Source organism: Centrocercus urophasianus, unplaced genomic scaffold (assembly GCF_019232065.1).
Source record: "Centrocercus urophasianus isolate 14NV4802_14NV808 unplaced genomic scaffold, USGS_Curo_1.0 seq_16, whole genome shotgun sequence".
NCBI classification, from domain to species: domain Eukaryota; kingdom Metazoa; phylum Chordata; class Aves; order Galliformes; family Phasianidae; genus Centrocercus; species Centrocercus urophasianus.
In genome coordinates, this window is record NW_024884711.1 from 32,032,471 (window position 1) to 32,056,271 (window position 23,801).

Here is a 23,801-nt window from a genome sequence, read left to right on the forward strand (position 1 = left end):
AGCTTGGAAATACGTTTGTCAGATCAGCAGGAAGCTGAGTACAAAAGGTGTATGAACCTGAGAATACACGTAACAGGATACTTGCAAGGAAGCCCATTTCCATGTGCCACCTGTGAAAATTCCCTGAGTCATTCTATCCATGCACCTATCATCTCCCTCATATGAAGAAAGAAGAGAGGAACGGAGAACGAGAGCAGAGCAGCAGGCTTAGCACACACCTGTCTCTGGCGAAGGTACTTTGGGTAAGTCACTCCCAAGACGGCCACAAACACCGGAGCAATTTGTTGATGCAAACACACAGGGTCCATTTCTTTAATCTTTAGACTTTATAAAGTTGGTCAAGAAGTTGTCTAGCAGAGCAGCAGATTCCAGTCCACAATGCACGAGGGAGTGCGGCTTCCTCGCTCCCATCAGAAGGTCTGAAGTCCGACAGTTCTCCTTGTTCAAGCTTCCCTCAGGACGAGCAGCTCACTTTAAGACCCCTGGCCCAAGCGGGCGGGCGCAGGGCATAGCCTGCCTTCTCTGCAGCCTGCTGCCTCTGGAAGGGACGCTGTAAGACCTGCTGCAGGAGCTGAGCCTAGAAGCAATTAAATTGGGCATGTTTTTATACAAAACGTTTTCCTGCAAATCCGAGCAGTCTCTGCCACCTCACATTATGCACCCTCCTTGCTCCAGAAACAATTCCACGAGTTGATTGCTATGAGTAGTGCTGCCGTTATTATGGTAAACAATTTAATTAACACTCCTCATATTGCTAATATTAGCAATAGTATTAATAATAAGTTATCGTTAGGACATAAAACAATGTTGGCCATGGTGTACTATGCATTCAATGAGCAAATGCAACCGCCTTTTCATTAACATTCACAGACATTAGGACAAGGGGGAATGGTTTTAAACTCAGACAGGGGAGATTCAGGTTAGGTACCAGGAGGAAGTTTTTCACATAGAGGGTGGTGACGCACTGGAACAGGCTGCCCAAGGAGGTTGTGGATGCCCCATCCCTGGAGGCATTCAAGGCCAGGCTGGATGTGGCTCTGGGCAGCCAGGCCTGCTGGTTGGTGACCCTGCACAGAGCAGGGGGCTGAAACTAGATGGTCATTGTGGTCCTTTTCAACCCAGGTATTCTATGATACGATTCTATGTCAATTATTAGCTGATATCTCCAGAAAAAAAGCGGACTAATTTTACCTCTGAAAAATCATTCAGGTTAGCTTTCTGCACTGCTGATTCTGCCATCCAATTCCTAAGCACGTATCTAGGATTAACAGCTGAAACCAAAAGTAAATCATGTTAAATTTAGTTAGCAAAAATCAACAGAAGCAAATCACAATCATTGCAAATGTCATTGAAACCTTCAGGGAGATTTAATTTGCTGATAAAAAAAAAAACTGCATAAAAAGGAAAAAAGAATGAATGTATTTATCTGTGAGCTGCTAAAAATAACTTTTTAATTTGCACAAGGAGCAATGCCGAAGTCACATCACCCACATGTAAAACAAAAAGTAGAACATCAGAGTGATTCAAAGAGGCTTCCCTGCTACGAGCTCCAGCAGCTTCTCTAAAGCGTTTTGTTTGCCACAGCTTACATTCCTGCCACACTGCTGGAAAGCAGATTTTGATGTTGCCACTATATTCCTGGAGATCAAAAAAACAAATACTAATATTCCTGCTTTCCTGGTGGCTGAACATCTGCCTGCTAAAGGGAAGAAGCAAATGATCTTTTTATTTTGCTTTGCCACTTTCACTGTACCTGTTAACGTTGTCTTTATCTCAATCCACCTCTTTTTGTCTCTCCAGCACAGGAGAAAAGGAATTGGGAAAGCAGCCCACTTGCATCTCCTTGTACTGCTTCATCCTTGTTGACTACCCAAATAACTGACGCATTTGAGAAAAAGTGTGGCCTCACTCCTCCAAAAGCTCGGTGGTCAGACAAGCACAGGACTCAATTCATGTTCCATAGCCCCCTGCAGACAGTCAGTGCTGAGCACAGCAAAGACTTCTCTGTAATACACACAGCCTCTAAAGAATGCTCCATTTAACCAGCTAACAAACTAGAATTTACTGAAGCTATCTAATCAGCAAAACAACACTTAGTGATTATTTTATGTATCGCAATACAACTAAATTCTTTATGTTTGGAACTGAATGGCAGCCATTTTGAGCCACCAGATTTGAGATACAGCAGTGTGTGTCTTTACGTCATTTAAAAAAGTAAAGGACAGAAATCACTTTCTTCTGTAAGTACTGAACTCTGACCACTCGTGGTCCTGCTAAAATAGAGGTGAAGCTCTTTCACAAAACAAGAATGTGGGCTAAAACCAGATGCACTCCATCTCCACCAGCACAAAGCCAGACAAAAGGAACATTCCTCCATTACACAGGCTGCCCAAGTCACATAATGATATGCTGGGACTAAGGGATGTTCAGACTGAATATAAGGAAGAAGTTTTTTACACAAAGGGTGATGACAAGTTCCCCAGAGAGGTGATGGATGCCCCATCTCTGGAGACACTCAAGGTCAGGCTGGACAGGGCTCTGAGGACCCGATTCAGTGTAGGTGTCCCTGTTCATTGCTGGGGGGTTGGACCCCATGGCCTTTAAGAGTCCTTTCCAACTCAAACGAGTCTATGATTCCATGTTCAGGTCCTAACTTCCTTGAGAGTTAAGACTGAAACACAGTCCATTCAAATACAGGAATTCTTCTTCACATCAGCACGCACATTGTGCTACATGGACTTACATAAATTAAATGAAAACCAACAAATAGGACTGGTTGTTGGGAATCTCAATCACTCCTACACAGTTGTAACAACACCCTGCCCTAACCACTAAAAAAAATAATCTTTTGTTACCACTTGGTAAAATAATTTGCTGTGGCTGAGAATTTTATTTAATCCAGTAAATGGTTTTCAGTTAAGTATGAGAACAATATAAAAGAATATTAAGGAGGAGGATAATTTAACGTGACTCATACAAAAATGATAATCCACATTAAAGCCATGACTCATACCAGCAGGAGTATTTGTCCCAGAAATATTATCTTAGAAACTGCAAATTGACAAGTTTCACAGTGGAGTTAAAAATATCTGTAACTAACACAAGAGACGAGATAACTTTGAAAGAATAAGAAGAGCCAGATAAGAAAAGGACAAAATATAAGAAAATTTGTGCCCTTTCACGTGTTTTATGACGTGGTCTACAATTTTTTTCCTCTTTTTTTCTTTTTTAACATATTGCTTTTATAAGGAAATACAGTGACAGACTTTATTGGGATTTAGATTGTCAAAATTTTTTCATCAACTCCTAAAGGAGCTGAGGCTACGCAATGCAAGACAAAGTGCTATGAAGAACTGGAAACCAAGTCAAGGGAGAAAAAAAAATAAAGATCATGATATGTGATCAATTTAAAGCACATTACCTTGAAGCATTTGAAGATATTCCTCTACACTTAGTAATAACAAGGGAAAAGCAATGAATAGAGAGCTGTTAATGACAAAACGTTCAAGGGCAGCCAATAGTTAGAACAGCAATAAAAAATTTAGTGGGACTTAAAAACCTCATATAAAAATCCAGAGAAAAGCTTGACAGTTTTGTTTTTAACATTAATTGTTGTGTAAAAATGCACAGTTGTATTGGGCTTATATGGCAAGGATTTCATGGGAGGGGTCACAGCAGGGTGAAGAACCTTCACTCACACTTTAATACTTAGAAGCTAGCAGAAACGTTACAAAGTGTGTTGATCTTTGTTTAAAAATACAATTTTATAGAAAACAACAAATTGCTCTCAGTATCCCGTTAGTAAGCTCTGCTAGCTGTGCTGCAGGAACATGGCCAGTTACACAGAACACAGCTAATTCATCCACGAATCTTCACATATCCAATTTTGGTCTCTAACAAAGCTGAGACCAAAACCTTCAAAACCTCCCCCTTCTTTGTCTGCCTCCTATCCCATAACATCCTCTGAGATGTGTGTGGAAAACACAGTGCTGGTTTACAGAAGATCATCCCCAGACTGGGAGCTTTTCTGATTTGGAACATTCCAACAACTGGAATGCCAGTCCTCTGTAAAAGCAGATACACAAAAACATAGAAACATAGCAAGCATTGAAAAACTGTGTTTAGACAGTTCCCAGCCTTAAATTTTAGGTGAGGAAAGCTGGGAACTTCAAAACAGTAGCTGAGTGAACAGCCTCAGGGTCTCAGCTGAAACTTCCCAACCATACCAGAACACAACCAGTAAAACAAGCCCTAAAGGTAACTATTCTCATATCAACTTTCTTAAATTCTTAAAAACAGATGGAACATTAATTTGAAAACCTATCTTATTGTTGAAACTTGGCACCATCTCCTGCCTCTTCCAGCTAAATCAATTCAAGCTTCTGAACAAATCAGCCAATCAATACCTGATGAGAAAGGAGAGCCATTTCTGCTAGAGATGCAAATAAAGCACCTGCACAGCAGTATGACAGTAAAGCTCATACAGCCTCTTATGCACAATTTGGCAGATCCCCCTTTTGGCTTCACTCTCTTTTGTCCAGAGATTTTCAGTTGCTCACTGTGGTAGGCAAATCACACAAATTTACCTCAGATAATTGCAGACCAACAAAAAAAAGTCCAATTTCATAACCACTGTTTCTGTTGTGAAGACACCTATGCATCTTTACCATTTTGGATTTAAAGTAACTTGGAGGGAGAAAATAGAATATTTAATCTCTGAGAACCATGCCTTCCTCTAAGGACTACTTTCCCAATTAAATGAGGGTTTTTCTCCCCTGCTTCACTAAATTAATCAATCAATCAAAAATATGAATCCTTTATAATATACAAAAACAATATGGACACGTTTGAAACTCCTACAAATCCCAGCCCATGGAGCCAGCACAGGATGGCTACAAAAACATTTCTTGATGTTATCAAAGGTTCTTTACAGGAGAAGAATAATGTTCTTCTGAGCAAAGCCTCACTTGAGACATCACAAAATACAGTGAGCACGTTCCTATGGGCCAATAATTCTCAAGTTCTTTAAAGGTATCAAAAGGGAAAAAAAAATGCAGTCCATAAGCACCAAGTCATGGAACAAGCAGGAGAGCCAGCAACAAACCTATATAAGAAGTTGGTTGCCATCTCTAAGTGTACTACTTCCTTTGACTTATTTTACTTACTTGTCATTCTTCTTCTTCTCTTGATGTCTGAATCACCCTTGTTACTAAATATAAGAATAAAATTCAAAAAAAATTTAAGAATTACTTGTGAAAGTTCCTTAGATTTTCCTTACTCGTGACACCTTTCAGCCTTTCTTCTGTTGTGAACAGAGTCAGTAAGCAGCTAATTCCATCAACTGATTCACAATGATTCAACAAACACTGACTTGTATATTCATTTCTCTTTCATGTCACTCCTAACCCTTTCTCAAGCCATCAGCACACAACAATTCAATTTCCACCTTCTCAGAATTTGGGTTCTGACTAAAATTTCCAAGTGTCTGATATGTACTTTTCACTGCTGTCAGCCATGCATAGCAGATATGACTGAGAAAAGTGCACTGATTTTTTCTGATCGACTGAAGATAAAAGAGCTGGTAGGAAGTTCTAGCATGAATGTCCCCATCTACACAGTAACTGTGGTGTTTAAACACAGCCCTTATACACAGAGCCATCCAGCTTCCATCCCTGTCATCCCAAGGCAATACTATCACATTAGTATGCACTGTCAGCAATGAAATAGTACCCATCTCTATGCATTTGCACAGCCTGACTTTCTGATTCTTGGAATGAACATACAGGACTCCTATTTTAACAAAACCTATTTACTGAAGAAATTTAATCATTCCCCAAAGGAGAACAAACACAGACCACTCTTCCCTTTCCATTTTTATGTACTTCTGTGTCAAACCAGAGTTACAATAGTAATTATTACAGAAGCTAGCACAATCTAAAACCACAAAGACAAAAAAAAGAAAGGCATTACAGTTTAGCAGTCCGACTAAAGATCAAATGAATCACTGCAGACTAAAGTTGCCATCTTCTGGCAAACACACAGCTGGTTTTACTTTTACACTTGAAACTTCTTCAGACTCACCCATCTAACCGTGAGAGGTACATAGCAACCCATTCTGAAAATAACTCGTGTTTTCCCAGATCCTGCAGGGCCCAGAACTCCTAAGGGGAAAGAAAATGTTAGTGACAGGTAAGCAGGACCTGATTCCTGTTAAGCAAAAACCAAAATGAGCAATCAGAGAAAGCATATAAGGAGAAACACACAGTGAACCTTCAACAAATTTTCTTCCCTAAACTCTACTTGCATCTTTTCCTCTATTTAAATTACTCAGTTTTGACATCCATATTAGCCCATCTCTTACAGCAAATTCTACCTAAATACCTTCAGCACTTGTCCCCTATTTTTCCTTAGCTTATCTTTTGACCAATTTTGTTTTTCAATACTTAAACATTCTGCTCTTCTGCTCTTTGTACGTGCGTGGATCAGACGTATTTGCAAATAAGGAACAGAGTCTTTTATTTTTCCACAAAGAATAAGGAACAGATATTGATTAAAAAACAAAAAAAAAAAAAAAGAAAGCATGGGGAAAGAGGGCAACTTAAGGCTCCGGGCATAGGAGAGCATTATGAACAATAGGAGGGAAGAAAGGCAAGGAGACAGAACAGCTTGGGCTTCTCACTTCCAGTGCTGGACCACCACCACAAACTGGGCTTCCCTGACTGAGAACAGCTGCTTCAGATTGCTCAGTTGAGAGAAAGCAGCCAAAGCATAAAGGCAAAAAGTAAACATCAGAGAAAGAACAGATTAGAAAGTAATGGACAGAGATAAAAGGAAATAAATAGCAGATACACAAGGAACAAAGGAAAAAGAAAAAAAAATGGTAACAGTGATGTTGAGTGTGGGAAATTTAAAGCAAGAATGAAACAAAGGTTCAATTACATCTGGAAGTACAAAAATATAATGAAAACCCCATTTGAGTATACAATTGAGTTAAAATTACATTAATTACAAGCTGAGGGTCAGGGAAGCAGGTAACAGGTGAGAATGGGATCCAAGCACTTGTTATAAGATGTGCAGGGTTCAGCTGCTTTAGCAGGAATTTCAAATATTATTACTAAATGTAAGGATGCCTGCAGTGTTCCCAAAGGTTTTGAACATTTTTAGATCAATTTTGGATTACACTTGAAAAAATAACATTAATAACATATAAATCAATATGAGAATGTACTTTGCTACCAACAAAGTAAATGAATCAACAACATGAGAGCACAGTTTCATTTGAAAAACTTCAAAAAAAGAATTAGAATTTTCACCTGCATCAGATTTCTGCTGCTGTACCACATCAGTTTGGGTCTCAAAATTTGTGAGTTGCACCATTAAAGTGTATGGGGAAAAAAAAAAAAACTGAACACAAAAGAAAGTCACCTTCTATCAAGTGAAGGCTGCAAACGACCCTCAGCATAGCAGCAGTGTCACAACTGCATCAGGATTGATAGGCCTTGAGCCTGCAGCTTTAAAGGGGAAGATACATTTGCCAAAAATGGCACTACTTCCATAGTCTGAGTGGCTCCATACTGTATGAAGGAGGCTTCCTTTCTTCCTTTCATACACAGTTCGCACTGTCTGTACAAATGATTAATTGCACAAATATAGCTCTTTTCATTTCTGTTCTTTTCTTTTTCTGGTTGGTTGGTTTTTTGTTTTGTTTTCTGCTTTCCTCTCAAAAACCTACACTTTTTAATCACCAATGGCTTCACATTCACAGAACAGGTCAGATTATACTTCTTTCTTAGCAGAAGACTAAAAACCACAGAACTTGGTCAAGATCATTTAATTATCTATAGCACAACTGGAAAAAGAAACAGTAACTCGTTATCTTCATAGCATGCTCCACGCACGAATTCCTTCTTCTCCCTAAAAAGGCCTTTTAAGTTTCCATTCAATGATAAACGGAAGTAAGTCAAAAGTTAGGGAAAGACAGTGGCACTTCCCAGGGAAAGTGAACAACATTCTCCATATTATTTCAAGGTTTTCTCCAACCTGATTCACTCATTTGATATTGTGTGTTCCTAAAATGGGATGCCTGTATTAATGAATACCTCAGGAATATGGAGCTCCTTTAATTGGTCTGCAGTAATTTCACTGAGCTGTCGAAATGTCATTGTGAAATCAGCCTTTGTATCTTCCATGAGCTAGTGAACCAGAGAGATTTGTATCAGTGCTTTTAAAAATGGAGTACATCAGTTCAGATGTTTGATAACAAGATGAGCAAAACAAACTCACTTTTAGAAGAAAAGCAATCAAATAGTTATCATCCTCACTGTCCCCAAGAAGCCCCAGTTTTCTCTTGAACAATTCTGTAAAACTGAAAATAGCAACACAGTAAGGAAGTTGTCACATGGTAGTTTGTAGTATTGGGACTGTAGGGTGTGAGTCTGGACCTGCATACCGGGCATTATAGGTTTGGCCATACTCTTCCAAAATCTGGGAAGCTCTGCAAAGAAAAAAAATGAATGTTAAATTCTCTGGAACTACAACTCTACTGTGGGCATAACCCTATTGCAAACTTAGGATGGAAACTTCTGATATTTCACAAACATTGATATTCTGAATCAAAAGAGATATGTGTTATGAAAAAGTCTGAGAGGAAACACCAAATACAGACAAATCCATAGCTGTTGCAAGGAAAAAAACCCACAGTCTTTCTTTCATTTTCATATTGAGTAAGAAGTCAGGAGTTTAAACTGTAGACAAGAAGATTTACATCAGGAATCTTTACAAAAGGATGCTGAAACACTACCTCATTATTTCAGAAGGATGGTCTTCATATGTAAGCACCTTAAAAAACACGCTAGGAAAACCCATAACAGGAACCTACAGGCAAAGGTCCTATGTTAGGACCTTAGGAAGAAGGGGCCCCATGACATCTAGGACAGGCTTCCAGATAGATTTTGCTATTATTTGTGGTTAACAGAAAACACTCCCCTTCCCTCTTATGCTAGCCAATAACTAGTTCAGGACCAGTTTCCACCTAGGAAAAAAAAAAGATTTTCAAAGCTCATCTCTTTCTTCCCTATGCATATGGTGATTAGATGGTCTCACATCTCTCCCAGTTAAGTGTTTAGGTATTTAAATGATTACTTACAGCTGTTTTTGCCTGGGATCCAATAAAGGCTTCAGTGCTTGTAACAGCTTGTTCAGATTAAACAGCCCAACATTTGCCTGGTTTCCTATCTTATACCTCCCTTCATCATCGGATGTGTTTGGAACAAAATCTGTTTCAAACAAAACATTACTCTTCCACAACAGAGTAATTAAAATAAACAATCAATGTTAAAATACTGATGTGTGTTCATTTCTGTACTTAGGCAGCAAACTAATAAAAGTGCTGAAGATATTGAAATGTTTAAACTCAGATCACAAAGTTGTTTATTTACAGTGGATTAACTCAAGATCTAATATTTGCAAGCCTAAGAAATCTCTCTCAGATTAACTTCCATATGTCATAGGTGGGATTTTCCAACTTGAAAATACAAAGTAAATTCAGATGTTTTTCTAAAAAATTAAATACTAAAAACATTTTGTTCAGTGTTTTTACTACATACAGTGCTACTACTAAGTACAAAAAGTATAAAACAACTGCACAACTAGATTAAGGATTTACAATTAAAAAATAACATGTATAAGCATGCATTTAAAAAACCCAGACCACCTGAATGATACTTGAGCTGCATAGGCAACTGTTACACCTTCATTCCTGGAAAAATTATATCAGATGTGTTAAGTATGGAAATCCTTATCTGGGAGATAAATACGCACTACATAAGTGACAGGGTACCCAGATGTAAGACCTAAAGCCAGAAAAGACCTGTTTTTTTCAGTACAACGGAAGTCAAATAATACCTGTGCTCAAGAGCTTTCATTAATTTGAGGCTGCACGCTCATGAAAACAGACTGCAAGACAAGTAGCCACTACTGGCTCTGAGCATTGCTCAGATGAGATCTTTTAACAATAATCAAATGTAATGCATTTATGTATATGCTGCATTTGCATTAATCAATCCCAGACTGAGTTCACATATTCAGTTTCATATGCGTATGCCATGACAGGATAGGTTTGATTTCTTTTCCTTCCTTAGAGCTGCTGTGACTGCAAAGCCAGAGCATGATGCATGCAGAGTTGCAGACAACTTTTGCCATAGGCTGCTTACAGCAATATGCAATTTTTAGTTTTAGAGGTTTCTGTTCTACCATCTATTGAATCAGTGAAATGCAATAGGAAGCATTCTTTGTGAAAATAGGCTTAATAGTGAGATTTATTTTCCAACTTTTAGCAACCAAAATATAACCTGTATGGCATATTATAAAACTGGTCTTTAATATATTTTTCCCCCTAAAACTGTTCAAACAATACACATTCTTGGGATTTTTTTGCTAATAACATTAGAAGAAATTGCACAGACTAATACAAGTGATTTATGTCTTGTCAAAAATTGCATTTAAAAAAAAAAGTGCCACACTCACTTGGGTCATAGGAGTCCATAAATCCAAATGGACCATAATCTATTGTTATGGATAACAGACTGAAGTTATCTGTATTGCACACACCTACAATTAAACAAGAAGGAGAAACAAAAGGTAACATTCCACCTGAACTCTAGATTTGCTGTAAAATCAATCCACTGAATCTAGACAACTAGAGAAGTTCCTTTGCAGAAATCAGATTCTGGAAAACAAACTTGTCTCTTTTATTCTTGACCTGGCAGATGTATGAAGTATGAAAATTAGCAACTGTTTGTTATATTATCTTGCATCTGCTGTCCATACCTAGATGGCACTCTTTCCTCTTCCATTCAGTGTGACACAGTGTTGGAACAGCATCTTGCACAGTCCCTCAGTTAAGTTTCTTTGCACGTGGACCGTGTGCTGTATTAGCAACACGGTGCTACTTTATTTTTCATAATACAAACCTGAAACCAGGGTGGGCAGCACTCTATCCTACACAGAACATCCACTGTAAAAGGACAGGTTCTTATATAGATGCATCAAATCCTGAGCAATTAAACTCACACATCTTTGCACATCAAGATAATCACGGCAATACTGGAAAACCCATGCTCTGGCTGTGTTCTTTGTTCCTGCCAGTTAAAGTCAGACGGAAAAGATCAGGAATTTTTCTCAACTCTGTTATGAAAAGAATCGCATAGTATTAATGCATAACAGATACTGCTGCAGGCAAGGACGTTGGAAGGACTGCAGAACAAAGGAACAAATAAAAGCCATCTTTAAGTAATTAATTATAGAGTCACTCCTGTAAAGCCAACACCGTGACAATATCTACTGCAGCTTACCATGTGCAAAACCCACAGACATCCACAATGCAATCACATTTGCTGTCTCTGATACGACTGTAGAGAAAAATTCCTAAAATCAAATACACGTTTTACTTCACATAAAACTACAGAATACAATAAGCAACATAAACATTTGATTTACGTCAGAAATACTTTGTACAATTCTGTTTTTAAATGTGCATCTGTGATCTCTGCCAACTGGGATCATTCGCTCACAACCTAAATGATGTGACTACAAAATGGCTTCATTCAGCAGAGACTGTTGTTACATAAATGCACACAGATGCACTAAAGAACACAGTTACGTACATGTGGATACACTAAAAAAAGTGTAGAAGTCTTAATACGGAACAAACACATGATACATACTAGCTCTACATTAGGAAAAACCTAATTCATCACATTGTAACCATTGCTCATTTAAAAGTCTGAGCAGCAAGACAACAAAAAGTAATGGAAAATGGAAGCTTCCCATTAAACACATCCATAATCAGAAGTGGTGAAAAAGGAATGCTCAACTGGATTTTGAAAAAAAAAAAGCAGTTTCTTGTTTTGTTTTTCAACCAAAGAGTAAATGATTTATTAATAAAACCTGAAAGATTATTTCAGATGTTGAAACTTTATAAAGCTGCAAACTTTGCAAAGCTCTGCACAGTGCTTTGCTCACTAGCTTGTGGGAAACAAAACTAGCTTTCAAAAATACTTACCAGATACCTGTCTGAATTGTTGGGGACTATTGATGGAAAATGTTCCTGGATGATGAAGTCCAGCAACTTCCTGTAACATGAGATGCAGAATTCATTAAAGAAAAATTTTAGAATTTAGAATTGAGAATAACTTTGAGAATTGAGCATTCAGAACTCTTATTTCTTAATAATCAGATGCTGACCTACGGCCTGCTGCAAGCAGGCATTAGAAAATGCCATCTATTTACTATTTATCTATTTACTATTTATCTATTTAGTTTTGGATTAAGCCCTTCCAAATATTTAGAAATGCAACCTAATGTTCTAGTTATAACTATAACCAGAGACTACCATGGAGTTAAAACTATTCCCATGTGTTGCATTTCCAGAGCAAATGGGATCTGATTTAGCATAATATCATATCAGACTTCAGGAAAGAAGTAATTTGTGGATCCAAAAAAAGCTGCTTCATTGCAAGTAACAACTGTAGGTCAGAATTCTCCACACTGAAAATTTTATGACTGAATTCTTACTAAGTAGGGTTACTTGCTATAACAGCTGGCCATTCCCCTAAACGCACAGCAGGTTAAGGAAATTGGGATACATACATCAAGAACTGTGATACCTATCAGATGCTCCATTTGCAGATTTAAAGCAGAGCAGCTGGCAATTAGTACACTTATGAGCTCTATGTAGGACTGTTGTTGTTAGAAGTAGCCAGGGCCACTGGCACAGGCAGCTGTAAGAACCACCTACACTGGGTAGGTGACCCAGGCAAGGGCTGGACCTGGGCAAGGGTTGTGAGGCTGTGCACACAAATATTTTACATTCTAATCAGGCTGTTGGAGCAAATCACTGAACTCTCCTCGTGCTGCGACTGCTTTAGCAGAGTACCAGCTGTGAGAGGAGTGACCAACACACTGCCTCAGAGATCAGGCTGCCCTGGACCCCTGTTCTGTATGAGCACAAGAGATCTGTATGTGCTCATTAACACCAATTGCTCGCACGTACTTTAACAACAATAAAAAACAGCGCTGTGTCATTTTAAATTCAGTTCCCTAACTCAATCTCTTGGTTTACAACAAAACACTCCTGTGAGATTTCAAAGAAAAAGGAAAAAAAAAAAAAAAAAAGGGGGGGAGGTGGTGAGGAAAGACAGCGTAGAATCACGGAAGGGGAAGTAACCTTGAATTACCAATTAATGCAATGTGCAACAGCTGCTACTTCTCTCTTGTTTTCAAGCACCCAAAAACAACTGCTATTGCAAGTTGTTATCAATCAGTACATTGCTTCCACAGAGGAATGATCAATGTTAAAACAAAACATCTGCCATGCTAATTGCCTGAGATGAAGTAATGTACAGAAGCTAATATTGCTAAGAGGTTTAACTTGTGCAATAAATTTTTACCTAGTATGTGTGCCTGGAGGGTGTAGCTTATACAACAAACTTGGGCGAGGGATTTCTGCTGCTTTAGCCTCACTGACAACTATGAGAAACTAACACCTTATTCTCTAAATGTGTAACTCTTACCAAAACATACAGCTTCCCCTGTTCTCAATGCTCAATTACCAGAAATATTTGAGCTATAATAGCTTTTTGATTTTACAAGATCCAGGCCTTAAGAAACACCTGGGGGATTTTATTTCTGTCTTCAGAACCTTTGTACGTTTGTGAAAATACAGCAGGTTATCTTTCTAGGTGATGCAATCTTCCTTTCTACATAATTTATGCCTGAATTTCAACTGCATATATGCATTCCAATACAGATGTGATTGTTAGGAGAAGCAACATAATTACTACAAAGACCAAATGCAAACCTTAGTAAATCCAGTTCCCCAGAATGAGCCAAGATTTCTAAGGATCCTATACGAAACCACGATTTGGCAAGACGGAGCACTACTGCACCTTAAATACAGACACATGTTTAAATGTAAATGGAGTATCAGCAACGTAAAATAATCCCATAGTAGATCAATTACATGCTGGTTTTTTCTATAGACAAATAATTTACACGTGCATAGTTAACAAGTATTTCTAGAAGCATGCTCTACATGTAACAGGTGAATACACACAACACTACGCTACACATGCACTGTAATGATAAAGGTTAATTTGCTGGAAAGCAATTGGTACTTTTTACTCCTCCACCTTCATCTGTTTAGCAGTATGCACTATACCAGCAAACACAAGCAAAATTCCAGTACTGCATTAACATTACAACTCCCCCACAGAAGGTAGCAACAAAGAACGAACCAGCGTAAAATACTTCTGATTTTAATCCACGCTGTGCCATCCCACTCTTTTTCAGGGCAGGCTTAGAGGGTGGAGCAATGGTGCAGCCACAGTAGTGCCCCATCATTATGGTACTGCCTGTGGAATGATGGAAATTTTCCCTAGATTCCAACATCATTTTTGTAATGGCATGTGAAAAAAACGTGCAACACTACACTACATGCTGCAGTCATAGCAGGTCTGTTCATAGGGCTTCACTTCTTTATCTAAGATGTGCTTGAGACTGATTTTCTCAGGAAGGTTTTCAATCTCAGTAAATGAAATGAAGCCTATTGCACATTTCTGTTACACATAAGTGACAAAGTTGATTTTTGCAACGGGGAATTAAGTTGCAGTGGTAAATCATGTTACTCTGAAATGTGTTCATTACCTCTCTCTTTCTTAATATTTCCATTGTAAAATTGGTCTCTCCACACATCGTCATCACTTACAACTAAGCTGTAAGAAAGAAGAAATGAAAATTAAGAAGTTCATACAGGCAAATTAATTTATGCTGGAGATCAAAGTATATTTGACATGACTATTTCAGAAAATTCTTTTGCTGGAGTAGTTTGTTTTTACAAACAACACAGGCAAACAGTAAAGCTGCAGCTTACCAAGCTTCATTAGCAGCATGCTTTCCCTTTCTACTTACGCAGTGCTGCCCATTTTCCACTACCTACATTGTTCTTGGGGAGAGGGAAGCATTCAGAAAAAGCACTGCATCCATTTGGAACCCCAGTGATTAATGAGAGTAATGATAACTTAAATAAGTTACAAGTCCCCTGAGGACAGCAGCAAAATTGGAAAGAGAGAAATTAAAAGCCAAATTGTTGCATCAGGTTGCCTTTTATGTGAGCCAAATCTGCTGTCTCAGTAATCTTAGGGACAGATCTGGGATCCTCAGCAATTGAGAACTCTGCAAAAACCATCAACACACAAAAAAAGGCACTTTGATACACAAATGCATTTTGATGATGCATTATAATTATTTCTTTCTTCTTCATTGCTTGTACTTGAATTTTTAAAAACAACTTCTTCCTCTCAATTGCCTTACAGTTCTGCACATCTTTTCCCATTTATCCAAATACTGAGATTTGTGAGTGCTTGGAAAACAACCAGTTGTACTTGCTTTAAAATATGTCAAAATTTACACTCATCTTACAAAATAAAATATGTAATTTCACTCTATTTTCTGTTATTATCCAAAGAAGAAAATTGCATCAATCATCATAAGCCATGTGGGGCATCATTTTCTCCTAAGGTTAATGTCTAGAAAGTTTTCTCTCCAAAGCAACCGAGATTACAGTAACCATCCTGCAGAAGGAATGCCTGGTGTTATCTTTTGAAGGAAACATTCTTCCTTCAATACACACTAAAGACTTCAGATTTGAGAGCCTAAGAGCAGGAAAAAATTACCCCAATTCATATAATTCTTTGCTTTTTGCTTAGCTTTTCGCTAATTGAGAAAAGTCTTTCAATTCAAAATAGCTGGATGCACAATACTGGAAATTTAGTGCAGGTAATTAAGGTATCTTTTAGGTAGTTGAAGGCTGAATAGAAGACAAAACCAAACTTTCCTTGGAGGAACACAGAAAAGGACAGTAGACAAACCTAAGGCTTTTGACGCTACTTCGAGGCTTATGACACTTTTCTCCCACAAGACCTTTGTAACAAAGCTTAGAAAGTGCAGGGCAGATGAGTGGACAGTGAGGTGCGTAGAGAAGTGGCTGACTGGCAGAGCTCAGAAGGTTCTGATCAGCGGCACAGACTCTGGTTGGAGGTCTGTGACCAATGGTGCTCACCAGCAGTCAGTGCTGTGAGGCCACGTCTGGAATACTGTGTCCAGTTATGGGCTCCCCAGTTCAGAAAAGTGAGGATCTCCAAGTAGGAGTCCAGTAGAGGACCACAGAGATGATGAGGGGCCTGCAGAATGAGGAAAGGATGAGAACAGGGGCTCTGCAATCTGGAGAAGACTGAGAGGGGATCTCGTAACTGTTCACAGATATCTGAAGTGCAGAAGTCAAGTCAGTGGGGGCGGACTCTTCTCATTAGTGAGCAACAGTAGAAGGGCCAATGTGCAGAAACTGGAATACAGGAAGTTCCATATTAACACAAGGATGAATTTCTTCACTGCCAGAGTGACAGAGCACTGGAACAGGCTGTCCACAGAGGGGCAATTAGAAGGAATTCTTGCAACAGTAATAATTGATGGTAACTATGGCTTTGAAATTACCTAAGTCTTTTTTTCCTGCATTTCAGAAGGCAGCAGCAGCTAGCTAATCCAAACGTTCTCTATTAACTGCAAAGAAAAGGCTGTGAACTGTTCCAGGTAAAAGCAGGGAAAAGATATACAGAAGTCAAAAAATTGAAAGAAGGCTTTGCAAACAATTAAAAACGTCTCAGATGAAGTACCAGAGGCTACAGTTCCACTCTCAGTGCTATTGCTTTACTGGAGCAATGTTAGGAATTCTTTTCCAGAAAAAGTTGTTTTTGAAGCAGTAAAATAATGATTGCCATGTCTCTATGAGTAAGGATACAAAGTGCTGACATGAGTGAGCTGAAAGAAAAAAATCTTAATCATTCAAGAAGAACAAACAAATTCAAAAAGACCCCAGACACCAGTACAACAGTGGGCATCAGAGCACGAAAGGAGAGCAGTCAGGATAATAACAGTACTCAGTTCTGCTGTTTCAGACCCCTGCTCAAAGGGTTTTTTTTATTTGCATAACCCCTAGCACATTCTGCACAAAACTCCTACAGAATACCAGCACTTTTCTTACTGAAAATCCAGAGGCAGCAAGACTTTTGTAGTTACTAATACAAGTTAATGAACAAATAACACTTAAAAGCTTGCCAGATAACTGAGCAGCTGCGTCAAGACACCACACTACCACTATAAAAATAGTTTTCAAATGGCCCCTCCAGTTTGAAAGTACCATTACCTGTACAGCAGCAGGTATACTTGGCAACAGGAGACAGGGAGCTGAAATCACTCTTACATCAGCAGCTGGAACACCACTCGCTGAGGAAGAGAGGGACTACATGCCAAGATAACCTTAGCTCGAGCTTAAAGGCTAGAATTCGTGCTCCCAAGTGCCTTGCATGCTCTTCTGCATGACCACTAAGTGTAGTGCATGTAAGGGCCATCTCACATTGAAGACTGCATACTGGCTTACCTCTTTGACCCCATCCCTGATGCTGCTAGCTGGCAGACCCACTATGTGACTAAAATGGTATTTAGCAAGCAGTACAGTCACAAACTGTAGCACCCCATTGGGAAGATAGTACTTGAAATTAATAGAGCAAACCAACCTGCTGGGTGTTCTGGGTTAAGCTGTAAGGCTTTTCCCTATAATTCTGCCAAAAACTCGTTTTACAAGAATTCTAAGTGAATCTCACCAGCCTCAGTGCTACAGCTCCCTATGGGGAAGAATACAGATATCAGCTGGGGTTTTTCCAAATGAAGTCTCACAAACAGTTGGGAGAGCTTGTACAGCAGTTAAGAGAGCCACACGTTTTACCAATCTGCCAGCAGAGAACTGAAGCACACTGTGTACTCAATAGAATTGGCACAAAGTTAAGTGGTAATTTCACATTGGTTTTGCACTGAACAATTTGTTGAAACGACAGCAAAGAAAGCACAGAAACTTGCCACATACTTCCCTGCTGATGCTCTGGCAGACTTAACATTTGCATCAATAGCTAACAGCAAAGGTTCTCAAGGTGAAGTCAGTGAATAAACCATCAAAATGTCATTTACAAACACCCCACTTCAACAGAAAAAATGTGTTAGAATTAATGCTACAGAGTTGCAGACACTTTGCAAATACAGAAACCCTGACATGCGGCAGCTGGGTATTGGCCTCTTCCAGAGTACATTTACTTCTTTAAAGCCTGAAATTCTGAAGCACAGACATATGACTCCCTTGGAACACAAAATAAACTTGGCATTTTAAACACAATCATCTGAAAAATTCAGTTTAGTTCATTCTGAGAAGGTCATCTACATGAGTGAATTTTACTCCTCTTTGGTTCAAATAGAATTGGTTTAAAATGAGTTTTTAATACAATTCTCTCTCTGCTCAAGGTGCGTTTATATAAATAAGGAGTTGGAAATAATTATGTACATTTCAGTCTATCTCCAACACTATCACCCGTTTATCTAACCATTTTTCCTACCAGTCTTAAGAATTGCAAATAGCTGGCTATAACAACACAGAAAGAGTTACTTTTACATTTTCCTGCTTGGCCTGATTCTGGAAAAATTCATCAAAACGTATAACTTTAGTGTAATAACAGACTGTAACAAGTACCAACAGACTCACTGATTATCCACAAACTTGAAGGGTACTACAGAGCAGCAATCTAGTCCTGCTGTTTTTGCAAGATTTTCTGGTGAATACGAAGTGAAAGTACAGTTACATATATATAATAGAAGGAATTTGGATTGCAGTACTATGAAAATGAGAAAGGGGAGTTGTGTTAGATATGATTACTCCAATTTCTCCTTTTCACTTTCTTCACAAATGAACCACATTTCAAATTAAAATAAGGTAATTGAGTTAAGACAGTCTTCCAAGAGCACAACAGCTGTTCAGAACAATACAAAGACAGTACACTATACTGTGTTTAAACACAACAATATTTTAAAGTATATCAAACATCAAAGTGAATGGGTAAACAGCTGGAGCTCATGATTGCTGGGAAGTTTTATCCAAAAGAATATCCAAGAAAGAGTTCCAATTGCATACATGTGAAAAGAAAGATCTGTCCTTGTTCTGCTTTATTGGCGCCCAGCGAAACTCAGGCACAAGATTACCTTTAATTAAGGAAGGTGTGAAAAAGAAAAGAGTAATACCTAGCAGCTCTGCTTGTTGGAATTCCAAGATAATGCATAGCCTCACTACACAGAAATTCCCGCACAGAAGAGCGAAGCACAGCTCTTCCATCACCATTCCTACAGACAACAAAGAAATAAAAAAAACAGTCACAAAATCTAGGCAACTCTAAAGCAGAAAACATCCACTTTTGTTATGTATGAATTAACTGCAACTCACCGGGAGTATGGGGTCTTTCCTGAGCCCTTCAACTGCAGTTCCCACCTTTCACCACGCCTGCAAAAATACCCTCAGAGTTTGTAACAATGCACCCTGGGGTTTGCAGCTGCACAGAATACAGAAGTAGTGCAGTCATTTCAGAAGGCATCGCACCTGTTTGTGTACACTCCGACCAAGTGGGCTCTTCCATCCCCCAGCTGACCTGCCCAGCTGCCAAACTAGCAGAAATGAACAACAAATCGTTTCTTCTATGAGTAACAGCAGTTAAACTCAAGCAGTACAAATTGCATGTAGGTTCGCTGCGATCTACACAGTACAATGACACATTTGCTCAGGAGTAATTAAGATACTGATCCCTAAAGCACTTTCACACTCACACCAACCATGAATCAGAAACCACACACAGACACAGTAATCCCCATATTTTCCCTCTACCCTCCAGCTACAAAGCCAGCTACTGACCTGTCTCTTCTGCATAATGAGCCCTTCAACCAACACGGCTTGTAATAAATACACGGTTTAAACTGCAAATTATGCACCAAATTCTACCACTCTTTTCCATGAATAATTCCATCTATTTTAATGAAATTTAACTCTTGTCAAATCACGCTATTGCTGAATTCAGTGAGGTTCTGCCCTTCTTCACTCCCCTGAGCCAGTACTACCTATCACCAATCAGACCTTGTCAGGCTGTGGGGTACAAAGCAGACTCTGCAGCTAACAGAAAATATAAGAATAATTTGCTTTTTGGAAAACAGAGGCAGAGAAAGCAGCCGCGGTACCACAAAAAAGCACTGTAGATCTCTTCTATCCACAGCCCCCACAAAGAGCAAACCTGCCATCTAAATGTTCACACACATTCAAGTACTTACGGGTATACAGGCACACATTTACAACACGTACAATACGTACATAATTCAAGTAAATAATATAGTTTAAGGTAGAATCCACATTAAAAGAACTACACAATTCCACCTGCACGAACAAGGGTTAGTTACCTGATGGCCTCCATATCTATGGGCCAAAGGAACAGACCCATGTAACACTTTCTCACCGCTGACAAACTGAAGAAAATCAGAGGTTTCTTTGACAGATATATGAAGATCCAAAATATCTTCAATAACTTCCTGGAGAAAAATATAATACATGTGGTCCTTGAATATGAACAAAATTCCAGTGATAAAAAAAATGCGCTGTCTATATGCTTTGTTATCAGAAGACATCTCATAATACGGTTTAAATGTTCTATTTGTTTAAATTATATATTGACACCTCAACAATAAACAGCTTATGAATATTGAAATCTATTTTAATACGTATTTTAACAATTGTTATAAACTGGAGAGAATCCAAAATAATACCAACCTCTGAAACAGCCACAAGAAGAACTCTGGATTTAAAAGGTGTGGGATAGACAACGGAAAAAATGCAGTTTCTCACATTACGGACATAATTTTCTTGGATTGGATCAATTGGGAAAGAATCTGTATGAAACACATGAGAAACGGTAAAAAACAAAAACAGAAAACAAAATAACAACAAAAAAAACCCCAATCCTAACCATATTATTCTTGATACCTTTCCTCTTAAAATTCAATCAAAATACTTCAGAATCAATTAAAAAAAAAATAATCAACCAGCCACATAAAATGAACAAAGAATCAAAATTTACCAGAACATGCATTCAGAGAGTCATAGAATCCTTAGAGTTGGAAAGAACCTTCAAAGGTCATCTAGTCCAACTCTCCTGCAGTGAACAGGGACACACACAGGTAAATCAGGCTGTCCAGGCCCTGATCCAACCTCACCTTGGAAGATGGGATAACAATCACATCCCTGGGCAACCTGTTCCAGTGCCTCACTTCCCTCATTACAAAAAGCTTTTTCCTTCTATCCAGAATTAAACCTGTATGAAAAGTAAGCCCAGATAAACTTAGGGTCTTACTCTGTTTAAGATTTTTCAAAGGAATAATTGAATCCTGAAGTTAAAGGAACAAGAAGACCATGCCAATTTCAAGCTCTAAAACATATTTTCAATCAAGTGTGATCAGAAGAGTCTCCAGAGTACTGGTGGGTGTAAAGCTGGACATGAGCCAGCAGTGCACCCTTGCAGCCCAGAAAGACAACTGTACCCTGTGCTGCATCAAAAGAAGTGTGGACAGGGAGGTGATCCTGTTCCTCTGCTCTGTGCTGGTGGGACTTCACCTGGAATACTGTGTCCAGATGTGGAATCTTCAGTACCAGAGAGATGTGGACCTGCTGGAGTGCATCCAGAGGAGGGCTACAAAAATGATCCCGGGGATGGAATGCCTCTCCTATAAGGACAGGCTGGGAGAGCTGGGGCTGCGGAGCCTGGAGAGGGTTTGAGGTGATCTGATAGCAGCCTGTCAGTATTGAAAGAGGAGCTACAGGAAAGAAGGGGATGGACTGCTTAGCAGGGTCTGTAGTGACAGAACAAGGGGAAATGGATTCAAGCTTAAAGAGGGCAGATTTAGCTTGGATATAAGGAAAAAATCTTCTACAGTGAGGGTGGTGAGGCACTGGCACAGGCTGCCTAGAGATGTGGTAGATGCCCCATCCCTGAAGACTTTCAAGGCCAGGCTAGATCAGGCCCTGGGCAACCTGATTTATCCATGCGTGTCCCTGTTCACTGCAGGGGAGTTGGACTGGATGACCTTTAAAGGTCTCTTCCAAGTCTAAGGATCCTATGATTCTAAGGCAGTTTTACATTGTACTCAGATACACACAACTCTACAAGGTATTTGCAGCAGTCAGAAGAGCTACACCCACAGCTGAACATGGCAGCAAACAGCTGAAGTCACTGCATGCTCGTAACCGTGGCACAGTCCACATGCAGCAATGATCTCCAGGTAACATTCCAAAGTCTTCTCTGAGCAGTGTAACAGTAAATAAACGGGTCAGAGGATGCACTTCTTGCTGCAGCATGCATATGCAAAGATGTACTTCTTTCTTCACCCAAAGCTACTCTGACCCATCTAACAGCACAAATATGTTTTATAACACTGCACTAGTACTGTGCCTTTTAACACATTTTTGTATTTCTCCTTGCAATATTTTTACAGTTTTGTGTTAAATTCCCATGCCTCACAGTCACCAATTTGTAAAATCACAGAATGGTTTGAGTTGGGAAGGACTTGTAAAGGTCATCTGGTCCAACTCCCCTGCAATGAGCAGGGACACCTACACCAGGAGCTCAGAGCCCCAGCCAGCCTGACTTCGAGTGTCTGCAGGGACAGGCATCCAACACCACTCTGGACCCTTTGTGCCAGTGCCTTATCACCCTTATAATATTAAAATGTTGTCATTATCTCAGGAGACCTGCTGTTAGCCAAGTTTCTCAATGTCTTTTAACAGCAAATTCTGCTTCAGACATCTGCCACACAGTGTGTCACTGGTTGTTGCCCTTATGCCTGCATATAAATCCACCACCTGAAGAAAACCATGGTCTAACAGAATATGTTGGAAGGGACCCCCAAGGTTCACTGAATCCAACCGCCAGCTCCACACAGGGATCACTTAAAATCCAAACCCTCTGGTGTCTTAACTCCAGCACTCAGGGCCATGCCCACAGCCCTGTGCAGCCCGTTCCAAGCCTGAACACCCTCTGGTGCAGAACCATTCCCTGAGCCCAGCTGCCCTCCCCTCACACAGCTCCATGCCGTTCCCTCAGCCCTGTCGCTGTCACACAGGGCAGCTCAGCGCTGCCCTCCGCTCCCTGTGAGGAGCTGCAGCCGCCATCAGGCCTCCCCTCAGCTCCTCTGCTCTGGGCTGAGCGCAGCCAAGCACCTCACCCACCAAATCATCACCTCTAATAATGTACACGGGGTTATATGGAAATAACCTTTGCTATTACAGCATTTCTGTATGCTACACTGCCTTGGGTACTGGAAATCGCTGCCAGCTGATTGTACTAACGCTGAACTGGGACTTCTCCGCCTCTGCATTATGACAGCTCCCCACGAGCAGCAGCAGCCGCCCCTCTCTCCGCCACCCCGGGCCGCGCGCGCACCCAGCAGGCTCCCCGAGCTCAGGCCCCACGCGCCGATGCCGGCAGCCGCCCGCTGCTCCCTGTCGCAGCTCCGCTCCAGGCGCGACGCGTTCGGGCCCAGCACGGCGGGGCAGAACGGCTCCGGCGGGCCCCGGGCCCCGCAGAGCCACGCGAGGCAGGCGAGCACTCCGGGGAGCAACAGCCCCGCCACACTGCCGCCCTCCCCGCGGGCGGGGCTCGGCGCGGCCGCGGCGCGGCGGGACGGCCGCATGGCTCTCCCTGCCGGGAGGGAGGCGAGCCGGGGGGGGAACGTAACTGCTCCTCCTCCTCCTCCTCCTCCCGGCCGCCCCGCGGCGGGTCGCGGCGCCGGGCTTCCGCCTCCGGGTCGCGGCGGTGAGGACGGCGGTGCCGGCGCTGCCG

The 23,801-nt window shown here is 40.3% G+C and overlaps 1 protein-coding gene across 1 annotated transcript; it reads right to left on the reverse strand.

Annotated features, from left to right (window-relative positions):
* Positions 1–307: 307 nt before the first annotated feature.
* On the reverse strand, positions 308–23,652 carry LOC122159779 (protein adenylyltransferase SelO-like). Its single transcript, XM_042817636.1, has 19 exons — positions 23,403–23,652; positions 20,738–20,856; positions 20,371–20,499; positions 19,526–19,590; positions 19,373–19,429; positions 19,174–19,272; positions 14,704–14,771; positions 13,859–13,946; positions 12,062–12,131; positions 11,352–11,424; positions 10,525–10,608; positions 9,146–9,275; positions 8,450–8,494; positions 8,284–8,365; positions 8,100–8,192; positions 6,082–6,161; positions 5,166–5,209; positions 1,192–1,271; positions 308–577 (listed from the first exon to the last, which is right to left on the reverse strand). The coding sequence occupies exons 1-19, from the start codon at positions 23,650–23,652 to the stop codon at positions 455–457; spliced, it is 1,779 nt and encodes a 592-aa protein (XP_042673570.1). The 3' UTR covers positions 308–454.
* Positions 23,653–23,801: the final 149 nt, after the last annotated feature.

What these genes read in the sequence shown, in the direction of transcription:
- LOC122159779 (XM_042817636.1), bottom strand. Translation starts at nt 23,652, where the DNA reads ATGCGGCCGTCCCGCCGCGCCGCGGCCGCGCCGAGCCCCGCCCGCGGG. An exon ending in GAGCTCGGGGAGCCTGCTGG is followed by an intron (nt 20,857 to 23,402) that starts GTGCGCGCGCGG and finishes TGTTTCATACAG; the next exon opens with ATTCTTTCCCAATTGATCCA. An exon ending in GTCGGAGTGTACACAAACAG is followed by an intron (nt 19,430 to 19,525) that starts GTGCGATGCCTT and finishes GTATTTTTGCAG; the next exon opens with GCGTGGTGAAAGGTGGGAAC.